The 22,451-nt window shown below is 67.4% G+C and overlaps 1 protein-coding gene across 1 annotated transcript; it reads left to right on the top strand.

Moving 5' to 3' along the window:
• The first annotated feature begins 204 nt into the window (after window positions 1–204).
• Window positions 205–22,420, top strand: ARL8A (ADP ribosylation factor like GTPase 8A). Its single transcript, XM_068164677.1, has 7 exons — window positions 205–503; window positions 12,573–12,653; window positions 14,206–14,279; window positions 16,181–16,274; window positions 17,827–17,894; window positions 20,634–20,704; window positions 20,819–22,420. Exons 1-7 carry the CDS (start codon window positions 381–383, stop codon window positions 20,866–20,868), a joined length of 561 nt encoding a protein of 186 aa, XP_068020778.1. The 5' UTR covers window positions 205–380; the 3' UTR covers window positions 20,869–22,420.
• The last annotated feature ends 31 nt before the right edge of the window (window positions 22,421–22,451 follow it).

Below are 22,451 nucleotides of genomic sequence, written 5' to 3'. Positions count from 1 at the left end.
GCGCGGGCCCCACCCGGCGCGCGCAGGGCGGCGCGCGGCGGTGCGGCAGGAGGCGCGCGGACAATACCCGGGCGGCGGCGGCGGCTCGGCCTCGATCGGCTCCGCCCGCACGCGCTCGGCTCGGCCCCGCTCGGCTCGGCTCGGCCCGCACGCGCTCGGCTCGGCCCCGCTCGGCTCTTGCCTCGGCTCGGCTCCGCCCCGGCTGGCCCTGCTCGGCTCGGCCCCGCCCCGGCTGGCTCCGCTCGGCTCGGCCCCGCTCGGCTCGGCCCCGCTCAGCGCGGCCGCCTCTTGGCTCGGCTCGGCCCCGCCCCGGCTGGCCCCGCTCGGCTCGGCTCGGCTCGGCCCGCCCCGGCTGTCCCCGCTCGGCGCGGCCCGGCACCATGCTGGCGCTCTTCAACAAGCTGCTGGACTGGTTCCGGGCGCTGTTCTGGAAGGAGGAGATGGAGCTGACCCTGGTGGGGCTGCAGTACTCGGGCAAGACCACCTTCGTCAACGTCATCGCGGTGAGCGCCGCTGCCCCCCGCCCGCGGCCCCCCCCTGCTCCTGGCGCCCCCTCCTTGCACCTCCATCCTGCATACCTCCGGTTGCTCCCCGGGGTTGCTCCCCGGGTCCGCCCTATTGCACCCGAGCCCAGAAGTGCATTTGAGGGGTGTGGGCTCGGGCTGGGGGCGCAGGGCCCGGGCTGGGGGCGCAGGGCCCGGGCGGGGCCGTGGGGTGCAGGCTGCAGCCCCGGCAGCCCCCGGGCAGGATCCGGCGCTCGCCTGCCCTGCCGCGCCGGGCTGGTCCCGCGGGGGTCTGCCGCTGCCGGAGCCCCGGCCCGGGCGCGGGGGGAGTCGCTGCCCTCAGCCCCTCGGCGGCTGGCGCTTTGTCATCGCCGGGCCCCGCCGCAGGTGCGGCCTCCCGAGGACCCTGCCGGGCTCGGTGCCGCCGGGGCCGGTGGCTCGGTGTGAGGTCCTTTGCCCCGGGGCGCTCGTCCCTTCCTCGGCCAGCACGCTGCAGCAGCGTCCTGTGGGTGCCGGGGGCTGTCTCAGCCGCTTGAGCTTTGCGCCACAACAGGGCAGTGCCTCCCGCCCTGGGGACCCCTCAGCGCCGGACTCCTCCCAGCTGAGCTCCTTCACCCACGGGGCCCCCAGACCTGCAGGCTGGAGCTGGGGGCCCTGGGTGCTGCGGCGCAGGGTGTGGGTGCACCCATGGGGCTGCTCAGCGGTGTCTCCCTTCTGGCTCTTGGGGCTGCTCTCGCCCCCCCTAGGCGTGGGGCTGGGAGCTGGGAGCCGCCGGTGGGGCGGTGCTGAAGGGGCGGTGGCTCCCAGAGGATGTCATGGAGGGGGATGGATGTGGCCCCCCCGGCTGCCCCTGCAGCGCCCTGCTCTGTGCACGCTGTCTCCCTGGGCGTCTGCTCCGCTGCCAGGAGAGTTGTTTCTGCTTGCCCGGGGCGCCGGGAGCCGTGGGGTCGTCAAAGGTCATTTTGCAGCTGGTTTGGAGGCAGTGCTCCCCGGGAGGGCTTCCCTCGGTTTGGGTGCTGCAGGGACAAAGGTGCCCAGGGGCCGGGAGAGGACCCCCTGAGATGTCCCTTGGAGACAGTGGTGCTCTTGCTGTTGAGCTGCTTTGCAGGCAGTCCCTCAGGTCTCCTGCTGGCTCTCCCCTGCCAGAGGAGCAGGGGGCACCGTGGCTGTGTGGCAGTGACCATGAGCAGCAGTCCTTTGTGGGGTGACTTTGGCCCTGCTGCTTGCATGTCCAGTGCTCCTTCTGTGCAGTCCCACGTTGGGACAAGATGTGGTGGTGCCACGTGGGCCCCACCAGCCCCTTGCTGGCCTGTTAATGGCAGCACAGCCAGCATTAAAAATAGAGCAGTAACTGAGCTCGTTTAAAGCAGCCAGATAAGCTTTAAAGGGTGGTGGAGCCTTGGCCCAAACCGGCTGGGCTGGGCTGGAGGTCACAGGATGGTCCTCATAGTATCACAGTATCACAGAATCAGTCAGGGTTGGAAGGGACCACAAGGATCAGCCAGCCCCAACCCCCCTGCCATGGGCAGGGACGCCCCACACTAGATCAGCCTGGCCAGACCCTCAGCCAGCCTGGGCTGAAACACCTCCAGGGACAGGGCCCCAGCCACCTCCCTGCACAACCCATTCCAGGGCTTCACCACTCTCATGGGGAAGAACTTCCTCCTCCCCTCCAGCCTGAATCTCCCCACCTCCAGCTTCATTCCATTCCCCCTAGTCCTAGCACTGCCTGAGATCCTGAGCAGTCCCTCCCCAGCCTTCCTGGAGCCCCCTGCAGATCCTGGAAGGCCACAATGAGGTCACCTCAGAGCCTTCTCTTCTCCAGACTGCACAGCCCCAACTCCTTCAGTCTGTCCTCACAGCAGAGCAGCTCCAGCCCTCTGCTCTTCCTCCTGGCCCTCTCCCGTGGCTCCTTCAGCAGCCTGGCCCCTCGCAGGCCTCCTGCTCTGCCAAGCCCTGTCTGCAGCAGAGGGGCTCAGCATGGCCTTGCTGGGATTCCTGCTCCACAAGTTTGCTGTGTGCAAGGCTGCACCTGCAGGGCCTGGGCAGGAGGCCTTCCTGCCTCGCAGGGGAGAGCGATGCCCAGCAGCTGCTGCAGCTCCCCGGGCGGGCTGGGGGCTGAGGCTCCACAGCCTGCTGCTGCGGCAGCAGCTCTGCCGTGCTCGACACCCTGCCGGGCAGCCAGGTCGGGGCCTGAGCTCTGCTGCAGCTTTGCCTCTGAAGTTGTTTGGGAAGCTCAGATTTTGTTGCAGGGGCAGTGACCTCCAGAGGGAGGCCTGTGGGGGAGAGCTGCCTGAGGACAGCTGAATGACCTGAGGTGAAAGCCCCAGCCCGGCAGCAGCTGCAGGGGACCCCCCTGAGCCTCAGGGGATGGCATGGAAGTGTTAGAGGGGGTCTGGGACTTGGGGTCTGGGGAATGGGACTTGGGGTCTGGGACTTGGGGTTTGGGACTTGGGGTCTGGGGTTTGGGACTTGGGGTCTGGGGTCTGGGACTTGGGGTCTGGGGTTTGGGGCTTGAGGTTTGGGCCTGGGGACAAACCTGACCTGAAAAGTGTCAGCTTTGGGCATTGCTGCAGGGCTCCCAAAGGTCTCTGTGATGCAGACAGTGCTCCCAGGCTGGGGGCACAGCTGCTCTGGGGGGGGGGGCAGAGCCGCTCATGGGGGTCACAGCCGCTCTGGGGGGGGGGGCAGAGCCGCTCTGGGGGGTCACAGCTGCTCTGGGGGGTCACAGCTGCTCAGGGGGGGCAGAGCCTCTTTGGGGGGGGGTGACAGCTGCTCGGGGGGGGCTGCAGGGCTGCTGCCATCCTTGCCTCCAGCACTGCCGTGCAGGCGTTGGCCCTGGGAGGGTTTCCTGCAGCAGCTCCCAGCCGTGGCCCTGCTGGGTGCAGGCTTTGCTGAGGGCAGCCACAGCTCAGGGCCTGGCTGCTCCTCCTGCCTCTCCTGGCCGCAGGTTTTATTGTTCAAGACTCACTTTATTCACTCCTTGGCTGTCAGGAGATGGAACTCCAAGTCCTGCATCCAAGGAGGGGTGAAAGGCTGTAAGCCACATCTGGAGCTGGCTTTGACCTGGAGCCAGTGGGGTTTCAGCTGCCTTGTCCTTGGTCTAGGGCACGAGAGGTAAACTCTGAGTGCCTTGGAGCCTTCCCTGGGTGCTGGGCTCTAAAGCCCTTGGTGCAGAAGGTGTTTGAAACAAGAGAGAGTTCTGCTGCTCTTGGTTCAACGCTGCAGGTCCCACCAGTGCTGGAGAGCCTTCCAGGGGAGGGACTGCAGGCCAAGGTCTGAGCTGGGGGGGGCTGGGACACCCTCCCATGCTTGAGCCCTGCTCAGAGTGTTCAGAGCCCTGCATCAGCCTTGTGGGTGGCACCAGGCAGGGAGGGGGATGCACAGGTGCCTGCTGACAGCAGCTTGCAGCACCACAGCACTCAGTGCCTGCTCCCACCTGCAGCCACTCTCCCCCCACCACTGTGACCCTCCTTGCCAGGAGGAACTCAGTGCCTGAGCCTGAGGGGAGGCAGGGACTGCAAGGTGCCCAGGGGTGGCTGGGGGGGCAGAGGGGAGAGGTGCTGGAGATGCTGAGGGAGGAGCAAGGAGATCTGCTGCACTTCCACTCTGCTGTCTCTCCCAGGTGTGCCTCTGCATGGGCTCTGCAGGGCCCAGTGCAGTGGAGCTGGGGGCTGGTCCTGGTGCTGCCTCCAGAGGCAGAGTCTGGGCTGCTGCTGCTGCCCCTGAGCTCCCTGGAGCAGGTGGCAGGTAGGGCTCCTTGGGGCACTCTCCATGCTGCTGGCATGGGGCAGAGCTTGCCCTGCAGCTGCAGCTGTGCTGGCATCAGCAGGAAGGGGCAGCAGGGACTTCCCAGCAGCAGAGCATCACAGAGGGGCTGGAACTGAAAGGGACCTTTGAAGCTCACCCAGTCCAAATCTTGCAGTGAGCAGAGCATCTTTAACTGGCTCTGGTTGCTCAGGGCTCTGTCTGACCTGCCCTGGCCCTGGCCCTGCTGCCACACTGCTGGGGCCCAGGCCAGGCTGGGGCTCAGGCCAGGCCAGGCTGGGGCTGGGCTGTGAGTGCCTGGTGCTGGCTCCTGTCCAGTTTGTCAACCACCAACATCCCCAAGTCCTCTTCAGGGCTGCTCCCCAGCCCTTCATCCCCAGCCTGACCTTGGGCCTGGCCTTGCTGAGCCATGGCTCAGAGGGGATCACTGTGCCCATGCAGGTCCCTCTGGATGCCACCCTCCCATGCCAGCTGCACCACTGCCTGCCACCTGCAGACTGGATCCCACTGCCCTTGGTGAAGAGGTCAAACAGAGCTGGGAGCACTGGGAGCTCTGGGAGCACTGGGAGCTCTAGGAGCTTTAGGAGCACTGGGAGCTGTGGGAAGCACTGGGAGCTCTAGGAGCTTTAGGAGCACTGGGAAGCACTGGGAGCTGTGAGGAGCACTGGGAGCTTTAGGAGCTCTGGGAGCACTGGCAGCTCTAGGAGCACTGGGAGCTCTGGGAAGCACTGGGAGCTCTGGGAGCACTGGCAGCTCTAGGAGCACTGGGAGCTCTGGGAAGCACTGGGAGCTCTGGGAGCACTGGCAGCTCTAGGAGCACTGGGAGCTCTGGGAAGCACTGGGAGCTCTGGGAGCAGTGGGAGCACTGGGAGCTCTAGGAGCAGTGGGAGGTCTAGGAGCTCTAGGAGCACTGGGAGCTCTGGCAAGCACTGGGAGCTGTGGGAGCACTGGGAACACTGGGAAGCACTGGGAGCTGTGGGAGCACTGGGAAGCACTGGGAGCACTGAGAGCTCTGGGAGCACTGGGAGCAGTAGGAGCTCTGGGAAGTACTGGGAGCAGTAGGAGCTCTGGGAAGCACTGGGAACACTGGGAGCACTGGGAGCTGTGGGAGCTCTGGGAAGCACTGGGAGCAGTAGGAGGTCTGGGAAGCACTGGGAGCTCTGGGAGCACTGGGAGCTGTGGGAGCTCTGGGAAGCACTGGGAGCAGTAGGAGCTCTGGGAAGCTCTGGGAGCACTGGGAGCAGTGGGAGCTCTGGGAAGCTCTGGGAGCTCTGGGAGCTGTGGGAGCTCTGGGAAGCACTGGGAGCTGTGGGAGCACTGGGAGCTGTGGGAGCACTGGGAAGCACTGGGAGCACTGAGAGCTCTGGGAGCTCTGGGGAGCACTGGGAACACTGGGAGCACTGGAAGCACTGGGAGCACTGGGAGCTGTGGGAGCTCTGGGAAGCACTGGGAGAAGTAGGAGTTCTGGGAGCTCTGGGAAGCACTGGGAGCTCTGGGAAGCTCTGGGAGCACTGGGAAGCACTGGGAACACTGGAAGCTCTGGGAAGCACTGGGAGCTCTGGGAGCTCTGGGAGCACTGGGAGCTGTGAGGTTCTGGTCTCAGTGTGCACAAGTGGTGCCTCAGTGTAGGTTGCATTGTCCAGAGCAGAACCATCAGGAGGGCTGAAGGGCCCTGCCAGGCTCAGCCAGGCACCATCCTGCTGCTGCTTGGCAAGCAGCCCCAGACAGTGCCAACTGCTTGCCCAGCAGAGCAGCACTGCTGTCTTGATTATCATCCTCCTCAGCAGCATGGGCAGTGGCACTGAGGCACCTTCAGCACCCAGCTGTTGGTGCTGCTGGCCACTGGAGGGAAGGATCCATCCAGAGGCACCTGGGCAGGCTGCAGGGCTGGGCCCAGGACAGCCTCAGGAGGTTCAACAAGGCCAAGGGCAAGGTCCTGCAGCTGGGGCAGGGCAATCCCAAGCACTGATCCAGGCTGGGCAGGGACTGGCTGGAGAGCAGCCCTGGAGAAAAGGCCTTGGGGGTGCTGGGGGAGGAGAAGCTCAGCAGGAGCCAGCAGTGAGCACTGGCAGCCCAGAGAGCCAAGCAGAGCCTGGGCTGCAGCAGGAGAAGTGTGGCCAGCAGGGCCAGGGAGGGGATTCTGCCCCTCTGCTCCACTCTGCTGAGCCCACAGCTGCAGCTCTGGGGCCAGCTCTGGAGCCTCTGTGCCAGGAAGGCTCTGGAGGGGCTGGAAGGTGTCCAGAGAAGGGCCAGGAGGAGGAGCAGAGGGCTGGAGCTGCTCTGCTCTGCAGACAGCCTGAGAGAGTTGGGGTTGTGCAGGCTGGAGAGGAGAAGGCTCCCAGGAGACCTCCTTGTGGCCTGCCAGGATCTGCAGGGGGCTGCAGGAAAGCTGGGGAGGGACTTTGGAGGGTGTGAGGGAGGGATAGGACTGGGGGGGATGGAGCAGAGCTAGAAGTGGGGAGATGGAGATTGGCTGTGAGGAAGAAGTTGTTGGCCAGGAGGGTGGTGAGAGCCTGGCCCAGGCTGCCCAGGGAGGTGGTGGAAGCCTCCTGCCTGGAGGTGTTTGCAGCCAGGCTGGAGGTGGCTGTGAGCAAGCTGCTGTGGTGTGAGGTGTCCCTGGCCATGGCAGGGGGCGCTGGCTGAGCCCTGAGCTCCCTGGAAGGGGGTTGGGGCTGGTGCACTGCTCAGGCTTCCCTACAAACCACTCAGCACTGGGACAGGTCTCAGCCATTCCTGCCCCAGGTGCAGCAGGGCAGAAGCATCCTGGCCTTGCCCCTGGGGGCTTTCTGGGAGCAGAGCTGGGACCCAGAGGGCTGAGGGGAGGCAGAGGATCCACTGCATGGCCACAGGGCAGTCTGTGTGCTGCACTGTGCTGCACAGCTCCATTTCTGGCTGCTCCCTGGCTGAGGGTCTCTGTCCTCTGTGTCTGTGAGCACCAGCAGTGGGCTGCAGAGCAGGGCCCAGAGGCCACTGCAGCTCACTGGTGTGCTGCCTGCCTGCCTGCTGCTGGCATCACACAGCTCCCAGGTGAGGCCTTGGGGGCTGCCCTGCCCCTGCCTGGCCTTGCCTGGGCACTGGGGCTGAGCCCTGCCACAGCCTCAGGCAGCTGAGGAGGCCTTGGATCCCCACTGGGCACAGCCAGAGCCAGCAGCTGCTGGCTGGGGGGGCTGCAGTCCTCTCTGCAGTGAGTGCTGCCCTGGAGGCTGCCCCAGGGCTGTCAGACTGCCCAGCTGCAGGGCAGCAGGAGCCTGGCCTGGAGGCCTCTGGCCCTCCACAGCAGGGCAGCCTTGGAGGGGGCTCCAGCTGAGCAGAGCCAAGGGGGTGGCTGTGGTGAGCTCAGTGAGGGCTCCAGTCCTCTGCCTGCTCCTTGCAGCAGCTGCTGGGCCCTGTCTGGATGTCACCAGCAGCTCCTCAGCCCTTGCCCCTGGACCGGGCCAGGCTCTGCTGGGGGGGATGGGGTAGGGCTCTGTCCTCAGGCACTTCCCAGAGGCCCAGGGAAGGAGCTGGTGCCTGAGCCCCTCGTGGGCATGAGCAGACTCAGGCTGGGCACAGGCTGAAGGCTTGGCAGCTGTGCCTGATGGATGTGGGGCTGGCTCTCTGCTGCAGGACAGGCTCTGGGAGCTGAAGGCTCTGCAGCCTTGCACCTGAGGACAGATTCAGACCTGCTGAATCTTCCCTGGCCTGGCAGCAAACCTCCAGCAGCTGCAGCTCGTGGGAGGGCTGTCCCTGGCCCCAGCTCCCTGCTCCTGCAGCCTCTGCCTGCTTCTCCTCTGCTCTTCTGGGTTTCCTCTTCAGCTTTGTTCCCAGTGGAACAGCCCAGGGCAGTCCTCCCTTCCTCTGCAGCTGGGGACACAGCAGCAGTGCTTTAGCTGCAGTGTGCCAGAGACTGTCCTGCTTGGAGCACTGAGCCCAGCCATGCCCAGCCCCTGCCTGTGCACAGCTCTCAGCCCCCGGCCCCAGGCTCCTCATCCAGAGGTCCTTTAAACACCCCCAGGGCTGGGGACAGCCTGGGCCAGTGCTCCATCACCCTTCTGCTGAAGGAATCTTTCCTAATGTCCAAGCTGAGCCTCCCCTGCTGCAGTCTGAGGCCATTTCCTCTCCTCCTGTCCCTTGTTCCCTGGGGAGGAGGCCAGGCCCCTCCTGGCTCCAGCCTCCCCTCAGGGAGCTGCAGAGAGCCAGGAGGTCTCCCCTCAGCCTCCTCCCCTGCAGGCTGAGCAGCCCCAGCTCCCTCAGCCTCTCCTCACAGCACTTGTGCTCCAGACCCCTCACAGCCTCACTGTCCCCCTCTGGACACCTTCCAGCAGCACCTCAGTGTCTTGGGAGGGGCCCAGAGCTGCACAGGGGTTGGGTGTCAGGAGAGAGCTTGGATTACCTCTCCTCTCCCTCTCCCCCCAGGGGGCAGCCCCAAAGGCTTGCCCAGAGCTGGGAGTGAAGGAGGTGATGTTAACAGAGGAGGAAAGGTCCCCAGGGCAAAGGGATCACAGAGCTGGGGGCAGGGCACCTGCAGAGCCCAGGCTGGGCTGGCACTGACTCCCCCCACAGCTGGGTGCAGCCTGCCCACCCCAGGGTGCCAGCAGCAGCTCCCAGCCAGCCCAAAGGGAAGAGCTGCAGAGCTTCCCCAGAGGCCAGGCAGGAAAGGGGAGGGGGAGCCAGGACCTGCTGCCCCCCCTGGGGTCCCCCTGCCCCCTCTGAGCCCTTGCAGCACAGCCCTGGGGGGCAGGGCAGGCTTCTCTCAGGGCTCACCCTGGCAGCCCTGGGGGAGGCAGAGGGTTGCCCTGCACCTCCCTGCTGGCAGTGCCTGCTGGGTGTTCCTCAGCCATAACTCTCACAGAGGTCTCTCAGTGGACCCTCAGCCCCAGGCTTGCTCTGGCAGTTGTCCTGGACCTTCCCATGCCCCCAGCAGCCACCTCCTCCCCTGGTGCCTCCTGGCTCTGTGCCCTCCGGGCTGTGCTGCAGTGCTGAAGGAGCAGAAGCAGCCCAGGAGTTTTCCTTTGTGCTGAGAAGCTTTGGGGGAGAGCAGCTGAGCCTCAGTGGTGCCTGCTCTGCCCCACAGCCCCTGCATGGATCTTGCCTGGCTGCTCACCCTGGCATCCCCTTGGCTCCAAGGCCAGCTGGCCTGTGGCCTGCCTGCCCTCCTCAGGGCTGTCCCCAGATCCCCTTCTGGCCACTGAGAGAAGAGAGCCCTGAAAAAGTTCTTGCCAAGGAGGGTGCTGAGACCCTGGAGCAAGCTGCCCAGGGAGGTGGAGGCCTCCCCCTGGGGCCATTGGAGCTCAGCTTTGGTGTGGCCCTGGGCAGCCTGCTCTCAGCTGGGGCTGTCCCTGCTGCCTGCAGGGGCTGCAGAGGCCTTGGAGGCTCCCTTGCAGCCCAGTGCTGGCTGGGGCAGGGCAGCAGAGCCTGCTGCAGCTGCAGTGCTGCCCCAGGAGCATGGCCAGGAGAGCTGCTGGCAGCTGAGGGAAGCTGCAGAGCCAGAGCCTGTGTGCAGGCTGCAGCTGTGGCTTTGGAGGGCCAGCCCTGGCCCCCAGCCCTGGCTGCCCATGGCAGTGCCAGCACAGGGCCCTGGGGTGATGCTCTGCACAGCTCTGGAAGCAGGCAGAGGCTCTGGGGTTGGGTTGGGGCTGGGGCTGGGGCTGGGCTGGGGCTGGGGCTGGGATGGGGCTGGGGCTGGGGATGGGGCTGGGGCTGGGGCTGGGATGGGGCTGGGGCTGGGATGGGGCTGGAGCTGGGGCTGGGGCTGGGGCTGGGGCTGGGGCTGGGGCTGGGGCTGGGGCTGCGCTGGGGCTGGGGCTGGGATGGGGCTGGAGCTGGGGCTGGGGCTGGGGCTGGGGCTGGGCTGGGGCTGGGTTGGGGCTGGGCTGGGCTGGGGCTGGGCTGGGGCTGGGCTGGGGCTGGGCTGGGGCTGGGTTGGGGCTGGGCTGGGGCTGGGCTGGGCTGGGGCTGGGCTGGGGCTGGGCTGGGTTGGGGTTGGGGCTGGGGCTGGGCTGGGGCTGGGCTGGGTTGGGGCTGGGGCTGGGCTGGGCTGGGGCTGGGGCTGGGGCTGGGCTGGGGCTGGGCTGGGGCTGGGCTGGGGCTGGGTTGGGGCTGGGCTGGGCTGGGGCTGGGGCTGGGCTGGGCTGGGGCTGGGCTGGGTTGGGGCTGGGGCTGGGGCTGGGCTGGGGCTGGGCTGGGTTGGGGCTGGGGCTGGGCTGGGCTGGGGCTGGGCTGGGGCTGAGCTGGGGCTGGGTTGGGGCTGGGGCTGAGCTGGGGCTGGGGCTGGGGCTGAGCTGGGGCTGGGCTGGGCTCTGCTCCCCCTGCCCCTGGGGCTGCAGGGGCTGGCTGGGGCTGTGCCCAAGGCCTGGGGTGCAGGGTGGCTGGGCAGGGGGCAGGGCACCAGGGGTCGTGCCAAGCTGGCAAGGCTCTGGCAGGGCAGCAGAAGCAGCTGGGCAGGGGGAGTGCTGCCCCAGGTGCCAGGGCAGCAGGGCCAGGAGCAGGGCACCCTGCAGCAGCAGTCTGCCATTCCCAGCCCAGCTGCAGCACTGCTCTGGGGGCTTGGCCTTGGCCTGGGCACGCTGGAGGCAGGCTCTGGCTGGGCAAGGCTGTGCCCTGCTGGCAGAGGCTGCTCCCTGTGTGGGGCAGGCAGAGGAGCTCCCTGCAGCCCTGGGCCCTGGCACCCAGCCTGTGCAGAGCTCCTCAGCAAGTGCTCTGCAGCTGAGCTTCCCCTCCCAGCCCTGGGCTGTGGAGCCAGGCTGTGCAGGGCTGCAGCCTGCCCCTGCCCCCTGCCCTTCCCTGCTGTGCCTCCTGTGCCTGGAGCCCCTCTGGCTGCTGAGCTCTGCCCGTGGTGCAGAGGGGAAGTGAGAAGGGGAAGTGGCACAGTGTGCAGAGCCCCTGGGGGGGCTCAGGGGAGGCTGAGGCCTGGCTGCTGCCCTGGGTCTGGAGGAGCTGTGCTCAGCAGGGCACTTGGTTTGCCTTCCCCTTTGAGGTTTGTGTTAGCTGAGAGAGGCCCCAGGGGAGTCCCAGGGCAGGAAAGGCTCTGGGGCAGGCAGGGCTTGCAGGGAGGAGCTGGCTGCAGCTGCTGGCACTGCTGGCACTGCTGGCCAAAGGGCCCAGGGCTGCGTGGTGCTGGGTGCCAAAGCTTCCCTGGTGCCCTCCCTGGCAGGAGCCTCTGCAGGGAGGGAGAGAAACCTGAGTGCCCCTGAGGTGCTGCCAGGAGCAGAGGCTGCAGGGCTGGCAGCTCCTGACCCCTGCCCAAGGATGCCAGAGCAAAGCTGCAGCCACCTGGAACATCCCCCTGTGCCAGCCCCTGTGCCAGCCCCTGTGCCAGCCCTGTGCCAGCAGCCCAGCCCTGTGCCAGCCCTGTGCCAGCCCTGTGCCAGCAGGGGGTTGTGTCTGTCCCAGCAGTGGCTGTGAGCTGCTGGCAGCTCTGGGCAGGGGCAGCACTCTGTGTCCCTCCCTGTTGCCCATCACCACCCCTGGCCCTCGTGCCCAGGCAGGGTGCAGGGCAGCAGAGCAGCCTGGGCTGGGCTCTGGGTGAGCTGAAGTAGCAAACAAGCCAAAGCCCCTGGGCTGGAAAGGAGCAGGTGCCCAGGTGGCTCCCTGGTGCCATGGTGGTGCCCAGGTGGCTCCCTGGTGCCCTGGCAGCTCCCTGCACCCTGCATGCCCCCTGCAGGCCCTGCCAGTAGGGTTTGCAGCAGGGTTTGGGACTGGCACAGCTGAGCTGAGCTCATTTCCGTGGGCAGGGGCTCAGCCTCCCCCCAGGAAGGGTTAGGCTCCCCCCTGGGCAGGGCTGGGCCCAGGGGGGGCAGCAGTGGGGCTGGGGGGTGGCAGCAAGCCCAGGCCCCTGAGCCCCACCTGAGCTGCAGGCATTGCCTCTGCTGGGCTGGCATTGCTCTCCTGGTGTGCAGCAGCAGGGGGAGGCAGGCAGCAGCTGGCAGGGAGGCTGGCAGGGCAGGGCAGTGCTGGCAGGGCTGGCTGGGCAGGGTGGCATGGCAGGCTGGCTGGCAGGGCAGGGCTGGCTGGCAGGGCAGTGCTGGGCAGGCTGGCAGGGCTGGCTGGCAGGGCTGGCTGGCAAGGCTGGCTGGGCAGGGCAGGCTGGCAGGGCAGGCTGGCAGGGCTGGCTGGCAGGGCTGGCAGGGCTGGCTGGCAGGGCTGGCAGGGCTGGCTGGCAGGGCAGGCTGGCAGGGCAGGCTGGCAGGGCAGGGCTGGCTGGGCAGGGCAGGCTGGCAGGGCTGGCTGGCAGGGCAGGCTGGCAGGGCTGGCTGGCAAGGCTGGCAGGGCAGGCTGGCAGGGCTGGCTGCCCTCTGACCCCCTGTGCCCTCCCCCCTGCAGTCAGGCCAGTTCAACGAGGACATGATCCCAACGGTGGGCTTCAACATGAGGAAGATCACCAAGGGCAATGTGACCATCAAGGTGAGGAGGGGAGGCTGCAGCTGGGGGGGAGGCTGCAGCTGGAGGGGAGGCTGCAGCTGGGGGGGAGGCTGCAGGCTGGAGGGGAGGCTGCAGCTGGGGGGGAGGCTGCTGCTGGGGGGGAGGCTGCAGCTGGGGGGGAGGCTGCAGGCTGGGGGGAGGCTGCAGCTGGAGGGGAGGCTGCAGCTGGGGGGGGAGGCTGCAGCTGGGGGGGAGGCTGCAGCTGGGGAGGAGGCTGCAGCTGGGGGGGAGGCTGCAGCTGGGGAGGAGGCTGCAGCTGGGGGGGAGGCTGCAGGCTGGAGGGGAGGCTGCAGCTGGGGAGGAGGCTGCAGCTGGGGGGGAGGCTGCAGCTGGGGGGAGGCTGCAGGCTGGGGGGAGGCTGCAGCTGGGGGGGAGGCTGCAGCTGGGGGGGAGGCTGCAGCTGGGGGGGAGGCTGCTGCTGGGGGGGAGGCTGCTGCTGGGCCTGCTGCTGCAGGCTGGAGGATGCCAGCAGCTGCAGCTGGGAGGATCTGCCTTGGGCTACTGCAGGTCCCCAGCAGAGGAGATGAGGGGAGGGGGGCAGGGGCCCAGGGCTGTGGTGAGGCCCAGGCTGGGATGCAGAGCTGGAGGCTCCTGCTGTGCTCGGCCGGTGGGGCCCAGGGCTGTGGTCACCTCGCTGAGGGAGCAGCCCTGGGGCAGGCCAGGCCGTGGCCTGCAGCGGTGACCTCTGCCCCACAGCAGGGAGGGCAAAGCTCTGCTCTCTGGGCTGGCCCCAGGGGGGGTGGAGCAGCAGTGGGGCCGGCTGGAGGAGCTGGCTGGGGGCCTCTGCCTGCAGCAGAGACCTGAGAGCAGGCTGGGCGCTCTGAGAGGGCACCAGGAGGGGTGCTGGGCATGGGGAGCTGTGCCCCAGGGGGTGTGCTGGGCACGGGGAGCAGTGCCCAGGAGGGGTGCTGGGCACGGGGAGCAGTGCCCCAGGAGGGGTGCTGGGCACGGGGAGCTGTGCCCCAGGGGGTGTGCTGGGCACGGGGAGCAGTGCCCAGGAGGTGTGCTGGGCACGGGGAGCAGTGCCCAGGGGGTGTGCTGGGCACGGGGAGCTGTGCCCAGGGGGTGTGCTGGGCACGGGGAGCTGTGCCCAGGAGGGGTGCTGGGCACGGGGAGCTGTGCCCAGGAGGTGTGCTGGGCACGGGGAGCTGTGCCCAGGGGGTGTGCTGGGCACGGGGAGCTGTGCCCAGGGGGTGTGCTGGGCACGGGGAGCTGTGCCCAGGAGGGGTGCTGGGCACGGGGAGCAGTGCCCCAGGAGGGGTGCTGGGCACGGGGTGCTGTGCCCAGGAGGTGTGCTGGGCACGGGGAGCTGTGCCCCAGCCGGGCCAGGGGCCGTGCCCGTGCCGTGTGCCAGGCACAGGCTGCAGGAGGGGCTCCACAGCCTGCCCCCCCCCAGAGCTCTCCTGGGCAGCCCAGCAGCCTGCTCCCGGGGCTGGAGCCGCAGAGGAGGGGTGGGGAGGCTCTGGTGCCCTGTGCCCTGCCAGGGAGGGGGTGGGCAGCAGGGTGGAGTGATGCCAGCTCCTGCCTGCCGCAGCTCTGGGACATCGGAGGCCAGCCCAGGTTCCGCAGCATGTGGGAGCGATACTGCCGCGGCGTCAGCGCCATCGTGTGAGTGCCCCCCGGACCCCCGGCCCCTGCCCGGACCCCCGGACCCTGCCCAGCCCCCCCGGCCCCTGCCCAGCCCCTGCCAGCCCCCCCGGCCCCGGCCTAGCCCCCCCGGCCCCTGCCAGCCCCTGCCCAGCCCCCCCCGGCCCCTGCCAGTCCCTGCCCAGCCCCCCCGGCCCCTGCCCAGCCCCCCCGGCCCCTGCCAGTCCCTGCCCAGCCCCCCCTGCCCCTGCCAGCCCTGGGCACCGGTGTTGGCCCTTGAGATGCTTCACCTGGCACTGGACCCCCAGGGCCTCTGAGCCCTGGCCGCAGGGCCCTGCCCTTCCCTTCCTGCCCCTCTGGGCCCAGCCCTGTTGGTGCCGCACAGTGCTGCAGGGCTGAGCCCAGGCCAGCAGAGAGGCTCAGCCCTGGGCCGGAGCCTGCTGCCAGGGCTGCCTGCAGCAGCACTGCCAGGCCCTGCTGTGGGAGCTGCCAGGGCTGCCTGCAGCAGCACTGCCAGGCCCTGCTGTGGGAGCTGCCAGGGCTGCCTGCAGCAGCACTGCCAGGCCCTGCTGTGGGAGCTGCCAGGGCTGCCTGCAGCAGCACTGCCAGGCCCTGCTGTGGGAGCCTGGTGCAGGAGGTCTCCAGGCAGAGCCTGCTCTGCACTCCCAGCAGCGCTGCAGTGGTGCAGGGAGTCCAGGCTGAGCCTGGCCAGATGCTCCTGGGGAGCAGGCTGCCTGCCCCCAGGGCTCAGCATTTCCCCAGCCAGGCATAGCTGCCCCTCCCCTGCTGCCCCTCCCCTGCTGCCCCTCCCCTGCTGCCCCTCCCCTGCTGCCCCTCCCCTGCTGCCCCTCCCCTGCTGCCCCTCCCCTCCTGCCCCTCCCCTCCTGCCCCTCCCCTCCTGCCCCTCCCCTCCTGCCCCTCCCCTCCTGCCCCTCCCCTGGCACCTGAGGGCTGGTTTCTGCCCTGCTCTGCTCTCTGCTGCGGTGCCAGCAGTGCTGCCGGTGCCGGGACCCCACCTGGGCTGTGTCACAGGAGTGCTGCTGGCAGTGTCCCAGCCCTGTGCTGCTCACTGCCTCCTCCTCAGTGCTGTGATTTCTCCTCCTGGTTGAGAGGAGCCTGTGGCCATCCAGCTCTTGCTGCAGTCACCTTCCCCACTCCGTGTCCCTTTGCTCTGCCTCCTGCCCCCCTGCCCCAGCCTGCAGGCAGTGCCTGGGCAATGTCTTTGTGCTCCCCCTTGGTGCTCCTGGACTCAGCTCCCTGTGCTCACAGCCTCAGCAGCTCTTTCCCTAGCACCCCCAGGGCCTGCTGCAGCTTGATGCTGTCTCTCACCTTTACTCTGCCAGCTTCTTGGTCTGTGGGATAGAGCTGCTGGAACAGTTCCTCCCCAGTTTTGGCTCCACTCAGGTCCTTGGGTGGAACTCAGTCCCTCAGCTCCTGCCTGCCCCTGCCCTGTGCTCAGAGCAGGCACTGCTGGCTGCTGCCTTCATCTTCTCTTTGCTGCATGCCCACTGCCCAGGACTGCTCCCTTCAGGAGGCCAAGCAGGTCCTTGCCCCTCTCAAGTCTACATCTTCTCCCCTTCTGCACCTTCTCCCTCTGTTCTGCTGTCTCCACAGGAGCTGCCATGAGCCTTGCAGGGGCTCTCAGGGGCAACCTCTGGCTTGCAGCTTCTCCAGCCTAGGCAGCCCCTGGCCTTCTCCTGCCCACCACATCCCTGCTGTCAGCAGAGTGGACCCCTGTGAGGAGGGCTTCAGGGAGGTCCCCCAGGCCCCTGGGAGACAGAAGGACCCTCAGCCCTTCTCCTTCCTTGGCCCAAGGGATCCTGGAGAAGGATTCTGTTCCCATCACCATGCACAGGCCCAGCACAAACCACAACACAGCAGCAGGGCCTTGGCACCACTCAGGGGTGTCCCTTCCCTTGCAGGTACATGGTGGATGCAGCAGACCAGGAGAAGATAGAGGCCTCCAAGAATGAGCTGCACAACCTGCTGGACAAGCCACAGCTGCAGGGCATCCCAGTGAGCTGCTGCCTGCACCCAGCCCCTGCTGCTCCTGGCCCCCAGGCTGCTCCTGGCCCCCAGGCTGCTCCTGGCACAGTGTGCAGCAAGGGGCTTGGATCTTCCCAAGGAGATGTGGGGAGGGAATCCCCTTCCCCTGGGGAGTGTCCCCATCCCCACTGCACTCCTGCAGGAGCTGGGACAAAGACACTGTAGAGCTCAGGGCTGGGCCAGCCAACAGGGAAGGAAGCTGTAGGAGAGGCCAGAAAACCTCCAGGGTGTCCTCAGGGAGGAATTTGCACCTTGCTTCTGGAGGGACATGAGGGTCTCCTCTCCTAGGAGAGCAGCTCCTGGGCTGACATTTGCACGGGGGGGCAGCATGGGGCACGCTGTGTGTGCCAGGGCAGGATGCTTAGGCAGCATCCAGGCTTTGCTCTCTGTGCTCCTTGAGAGGAGGCTGCAGGCAGGTGGGGGTTGGGCCTCTCAGTGTCCTTCTTGGAGTGAGTTGCCCAGAACTGAACCCAGGACTCCCCTGGTGCAGCTTGACCTCAGTTCCTCCTGTCCTGTTGTGAGTGACTTGGGAGCAGGGGAGGCTGAGGGAGACCTCAGTGCTCTCTGCAGCTCCCTGAGAGGAGGCTGCAGCCAGGGGGGGTTGGGCTCTGCTCCCCAGGCTCAGGGGACAGGAGGAGAGGAACTGGCCTGAAATTGTGCCAGGGGAGGCTGAGGTTGGAGAGGAGGCCAAATGTCTTTGCTGGAGGAGTGGTCAGGGACTGGCAGAGGCTGCCCAGGGAGGTGGTGGAGTCCCCATGGCTGGAGGGGTTGCAGCAAGCTGTGGCCATGGCACTTGGGGCCATGGTTTGGTGGCCATGGGGGGGTTGGGTTGGGGTGGGCCTGGGGGATCTCAGAGGGCTTTCCCAACCCAAACCATTCTGGGATTCCATCACTAAAATGGGCACCTATGGGAGGAGCTGATTGAGGATCCTGCCACAGGTCCCAGGTGTTCACTGCCACCTTCACAGGCTGCATTTGCAGCCCTCCTGAGAGCTTTGTTCTGAGAGCAGGGCTCCAGATGTGCCCCAGGGGATGCTCATTCCCATGCTGCTCCCCAGCCCTGCTCACCCTGGGCAGGTGGCCATGGCACTGTCCCTGGCAGCTGACAGCCATGGGGTGCACTCCAGAGGCCTGCAGGGTGCCTGGTGGGCTGCAGGGCCTGAGGATGCCTTTGTGGCTGTGGAAAGGCCTGAGGGAGAGCTCAGTGGATGATGCAGGCAGCCCCTGCCAGGGCAAGCTGCCCACAGAGCAGGTTCTGCTGGGCATCTCCACCTCCCTCCTGTGATAACCTCAGGGCTGGCCACACAAGACCCCTGGGAGAGCATCCAAGATGGCACCAGAGGTGGCAGTGCTCTGCAGGGAGCCAGCCTCTCAGAGGGCACCAGGAGAGGCTGTGCCCAGGAGGAGGTTGTGCCAGGGGAGCACAGCCAGGGCAAGCTCCAGCAGGGTCCACTCTTGGGTAGCAGAAGCAGCTTCCTGCCTGGTCTGCTGGCTCCAGGTGTCCCCTCTGTGCCCCCTGCAGGTCCTGGTCCTGGGAAACAAGCGAGACCTGCCTGGCTCCCTGGATGAGAAGGAGCTCATCGAGAAGATGTAAGTGTGCCATGGCCTCCCCCTGCCTGCCCCGCAGCAGGGCCACCCTGCCATGCTCTGCCTCGGCTTCCCCAGCCAGGCTGGCATCACAGGGGCTGGAGACAATGGCTGGTGGTGCCATCTCCCTGCTCCTGGGGACGGGGGCGCCGCTGGTGCCAGGGCTGGGTGCTGCATGCCACACGGGGGCGCTGCTGGTGCCAGGGCTGGGTGCTGCATGCCACACGGGGGCGCTGCTGGTGCCAGGGCTGGGTGCTGCATGCCACACGGGGGCGCTGCTGGTGCCAGGGCTGGGTGCTGCATGCCACACGGGGGCGCTGCTGGTGCCAGGGCTGGGTGCTGCATGCCACACGGGGGCGCTGCTGGTGCCAGGGCTGGGTGCTGCATGCCACACGGGGGCGCCGCTGGTGCCAGGGCTGGGTGCTGCATGCCACACGGGGGCGCCGCTGGTGCCAGGGCTGGGTGCTGCATGCCACACGGGGGCGCTGCTGGTGCCAGGGCTGGGTGCTGCATGCCACACGGGGGCGCTGCTGGTGCCAGGGCTGGGTGCTGCATGCCACACGGGGGCGCTGCTGGTGCCAGGGCTGGGTGCTGCATGCCACACGGGGGCGCCGCTGGTGCCAGGGCTGGGTGCTGCATGCCACACGGGGGCGCTGCTGGTGCCAGGGCTGGGTGCTGCATGCCACACGGGGGCGCTGCTGGTGCCAGGGCTGGGTGCTGCATGCCACACGGGGGCGCTGCTGGTGCCAGGGCTGGGTGCTGCATGCCACACGGGGGCGCCGCTGGTGCCAGGGCTGGGTGCTGCATGCCACACGGGGGCGCTGCAGGTGCCAGGGCTGGGTGCTGCATGCCACACGGGGGCGTTGGGGCCCAGCCCAGTGCAGCTCAGCTCAGTGGGGGTGCTGCTCCTGCCAGCCTCTTGCCACTCTGCCCAGTGCAGGCACGATGCCCCTGGCAGCTTGGAGGCCTTGCTCAGCAGGTGACACCCCCAGTGCCCCTTACCCCCCCTTCCCCGTGCAGCTGCCTGGGAGTGCTGGGGACGTTGTGCTGACTCAGCACCTCTGCCTCCCCTGAGTCTCTGGAGATCTGCCCTGGCCCAGGGCTGCTCTGCAGCTCCACACTTCAGCCCTGTGCTGCTCCCAGCCCCACCTTGCCTGGGCTCACAGCAGGCAGAGCAGCCACAGGGAGGGAGGGAACCTTTGTGCCCTTTGTGGCCAGGCTCTCCGTGGGCTCAGGGCGAGGATCTGGGCAGCCTGTGCTGCTGCCCCCAGCAGCCCCCTGCAGGAGCCTGGGAGCCTGAGCTCAGCCCTGCAGTTCCCTCCCCCATCTGAGAGCCAAAGGCACTCACTAAAAGGCTGCCCAGAGGCAGCTCCTGGTTGCAGATGCTCCTCGGGGGCCTGCAGCATGAGCTTCCTTCCCTCCTGCTCACTCCCCTCCCCTGCTCACCCCTCCCCTGCTCACCCCTCCCCTGCTCACCCCTCCCCTGCTCACTCTCCTCCCCTGCTCACCCCTCCCCTGCTCACCCCTCCCCTGCTCACTCTCCTCCCCTGCTCACCCCTCCCCTGCTCACTCTCCTCCCCTGCTCACTCTCCTCCCCTGCTCACTCTCCTCCCCTGCTCACCCCTCCCCTGCTCACTCCCCTCCCCTGCTCACTCCCCTCCCCTGCTCACTCCCCTCCCCTGCTCACCCCTCCCCTGCTCACCCCTCCCCTGCTCACTCCCTTCCCTCCTGCTCACTCCCCTCCCCTGCTCACTCTCCTCCCCTGCTCACTCTCCTCCCCTGCTCACTCCCTCCCCTGCTCACTCCCTTCCCTCCTGCTCACTCCCCTCCCCTGCTCACTCCCCTCCCCTGCTCACTCCCTCCCCTGCTCACTCCCTCCCCTGCTCACCCCTCCCCTGCTCACCCCTCCCCTGCTCACTCCCTCCCCTGCTCACTCTCCTCCCCTGCTCACTCTCCTCCCCTGCTCACCCCTCCCCTGCTCACTCCCTTCCCTCCTGCTCACTCCCCTCCCCTGCTCACTCCCCTCCCCTGCTCACTCCCCTCCCCTGCTCACTCCCTTCCCTCCTGCTCACCCTCCTCCCCTGCTCACCCTCCTCCCCTGCTCACCCTCCTCCCCTGCTCACTCCCTTCCCTCCTGCTCACCCTCCTCCCCTGCTCACTCTCCTCCCCTGCTCACTCTCCTCCCCTGCTCACTCCCTTCCCTCCTGCTCACTCCCTTCCCCTGCTCACTCCCCTCCCCTGCTCATTCCCTTCCCTCCTGCTCATTCCCTTCCCTCCTGCTCACTCCCTTCCCCTGCTCACTCCCTTCCCCTGCTCACTCCCTTCCCCTGCTCACCCCTCCCCTGCTCACTCCCCTCCCCTGCTCATTCCCTTCCCTCCTGCTCACTCCCTTCCCCTGCTCACTCCCTTCCCCTGCTCACCCCTCCCCTGCTCACCCCTCCCCTGCTCACTCCCCTCCCCTGCTCATTCCCTTCCCTCCTGCTCACTCCCTTCCCCTGCTCACTCCCTTCCCCTGCTCACTCCCTTCCCCTGCTCACTCCCCTCCCCTGCTCACTCCCCTCCCCTGCTCACTCCCCTCCCCTGCTCACTCCCCTCCCCTGCTCACTCCCCTCCCCTGCTCACCCCTCCCCTGCTCACCCCTCCCCTGCTCACTCCCCTCCCCCTGCTCACCCCTCCCCTGCTCACCCCTCCCCTGCTCACCCCTCCCCTTCTCACCCCTCCCCTGCTCACTCCCCCCTGCAGGAACCTCTCTGCCATCCAGGACCGAGAGATCTGCTGCTACTCCATCTCCTGCAAAGAGAAGGACAACATTGGTGAGTGTGCTGCAGGGTGCTGGCAGGGCAGGCTGTGCCCCTGGCAGCAGTGTGCCCAGCACAGGGGGTGGGTGAGAGCCAGAGGAGAGGCTCTGAGTGTCCCTTCCCCCACAGACATCACCCTACAGTGGCTTATCCAGCACTCGAAGTCCAGGCGGAGCTGAGGCCCTGCCGCCCGCGGCGCAGCCTGGGACGATGCCATGGGCCAAGCCCCTGCCCTGCCCCTCAGCTCTCTCTGGATTGGTATTTTAGGGGACCCCAGACTCCACTGGCATTGAGGTGGAGCCCTCATTTTTATTGTAAGGGAGATGCTCAGCTCCCTCCCTGGCCCTGTCCTGTCCTGGTCCTGTGTACGCTCTGTGGATCTGTCTCTACCTTCTCAGTTTAAGTTAAGCTGTAGTCTGTCACTGAGCTGGGCCCTGCCAGCTGAGGAAGGCTCTGGCCAAGGCTCAGTGCTGGGAGAAGGCAGCCCCCTTGGGGGTGGGGCTGTGCCAGGCTGTGGGCAGGTCTCCTCAGGCTCCCTTGTCTCTTCCCAGGGTGTCCTGCCTGCGCCCCCAGGCAGAGAGCACGCTGGGGGGGTTGGGAGCATGCCCACCTTGCCCCTTGTGGCGCTTCAGCCCCGTGGGCAGGCTTTGGGGGAGAGCTGATGCCATCCCCCTGGCTCCTCACCCCACCAGGGGGACAGCCATTAGTCACAGCCTGCTGCAGTCAGCCTCCCCCACCGCTGCCCCTGGCTGCATGCCTCTGCCCCAGCCCCTCCTCAGCACCTGGGCCACATGTCCCCATGCCCTGTGTCCCCCTGGCCCCTGTGCCTGGGCTGGATCCTGCCCTGCTGCCCTGCTGCTTGGCTGTTCTGGGGCAGCAGTGCCAGGAGCTGGCAGTGCCAGGGGCCAGTGTCAGTGCAGGAGGGGCCTGGCAATGCCAGCAGCCCCTGTGGGGAGCGCAGGGCTGGCTCCTGCCTCCTCACTGTCCCTGCAGGTGGCTCAGCCCCAGGCAGCCTCTTGGGGCGACCACGCTGGCCCCACGTGCCAAAGGCATCCCCTGTGCCCACCTGGGGGTGCCCGGGAGGGGGCACAGGGAGACACCTGGGGACACCTCTGACCCTCAGTGCTGCCAGCAGAGCCAGGGGCACCTTCCTGAGCCCTGCTCCACCCCCAGCTCTGCTGCCCTGCCTGGGGGAGCACAACTGGATCCTTGTCTGGGGGTGGGGGGAGGGCTAGAGGATATATTTGGGGGGCCAGGGAGGCTGTGCCAGGCTGTGTCATGTGATGAGTTGTTGGGTCTCTGCAGGCACAGCCTGGGGGCCTGGCCAGGCTGGTTGGGAAGGGTCTGGGGAGAGGGACTGGACGGGGGGGAGGGGGTGGGCAAGTCAGAGGCAGCTGCCTGACCTCAGCTGCTGTCTGGGGGAGAAGGTGGCAGTGGCCCAGGGGCAGGGGGCCATGGGGTCCTCTCCCAGCCCCTCCCTTGCTCAGCTCCAGGGGGGTGGGGCTGGGGGAGGGTCTCCTCTGTTCTTGTTTTTGCAGAGTTGCACAACCAGAGGGTTGGGGTTGGGACCTTTGTTGGTTTAATTTAATGACTGTAAAGTGTTGTCCTCCACTCCTTTTATTTCTCTTTTTTGAAGAGAGATTTTGGCTCAGATTTGACCTCTGTTGGGAAAGGATTCTTCTACCTGTACAATTTTTTTGCCTCCTAATAAATTAACACTTTTGCCTTGGGGGTGTGGCTGCAGGCACTTCGCTTCCTCACC

The sequence above is a fragment of the Melanerpes formicivorus genome, unplaced genomic scaffold (genome assembly GCF_026170545.1).
Source record: "Melanerpes formicivorus ecotype bairdi unplaced genomic scaffold, bMelFor1.0.p_v2 SCAF_82, whole genome shotgun sequence".
Lineage (NCBI taxonomy): Eukaryota > Metazoa > Chordata > Aves > Piciformes > Picidae > Melanerpes > Melanerpes formicivorus.
Note: the sequence above shows the minus strand (reverse complement) of the source record. Positions and strands in the feature narration are given on the sequence as shown.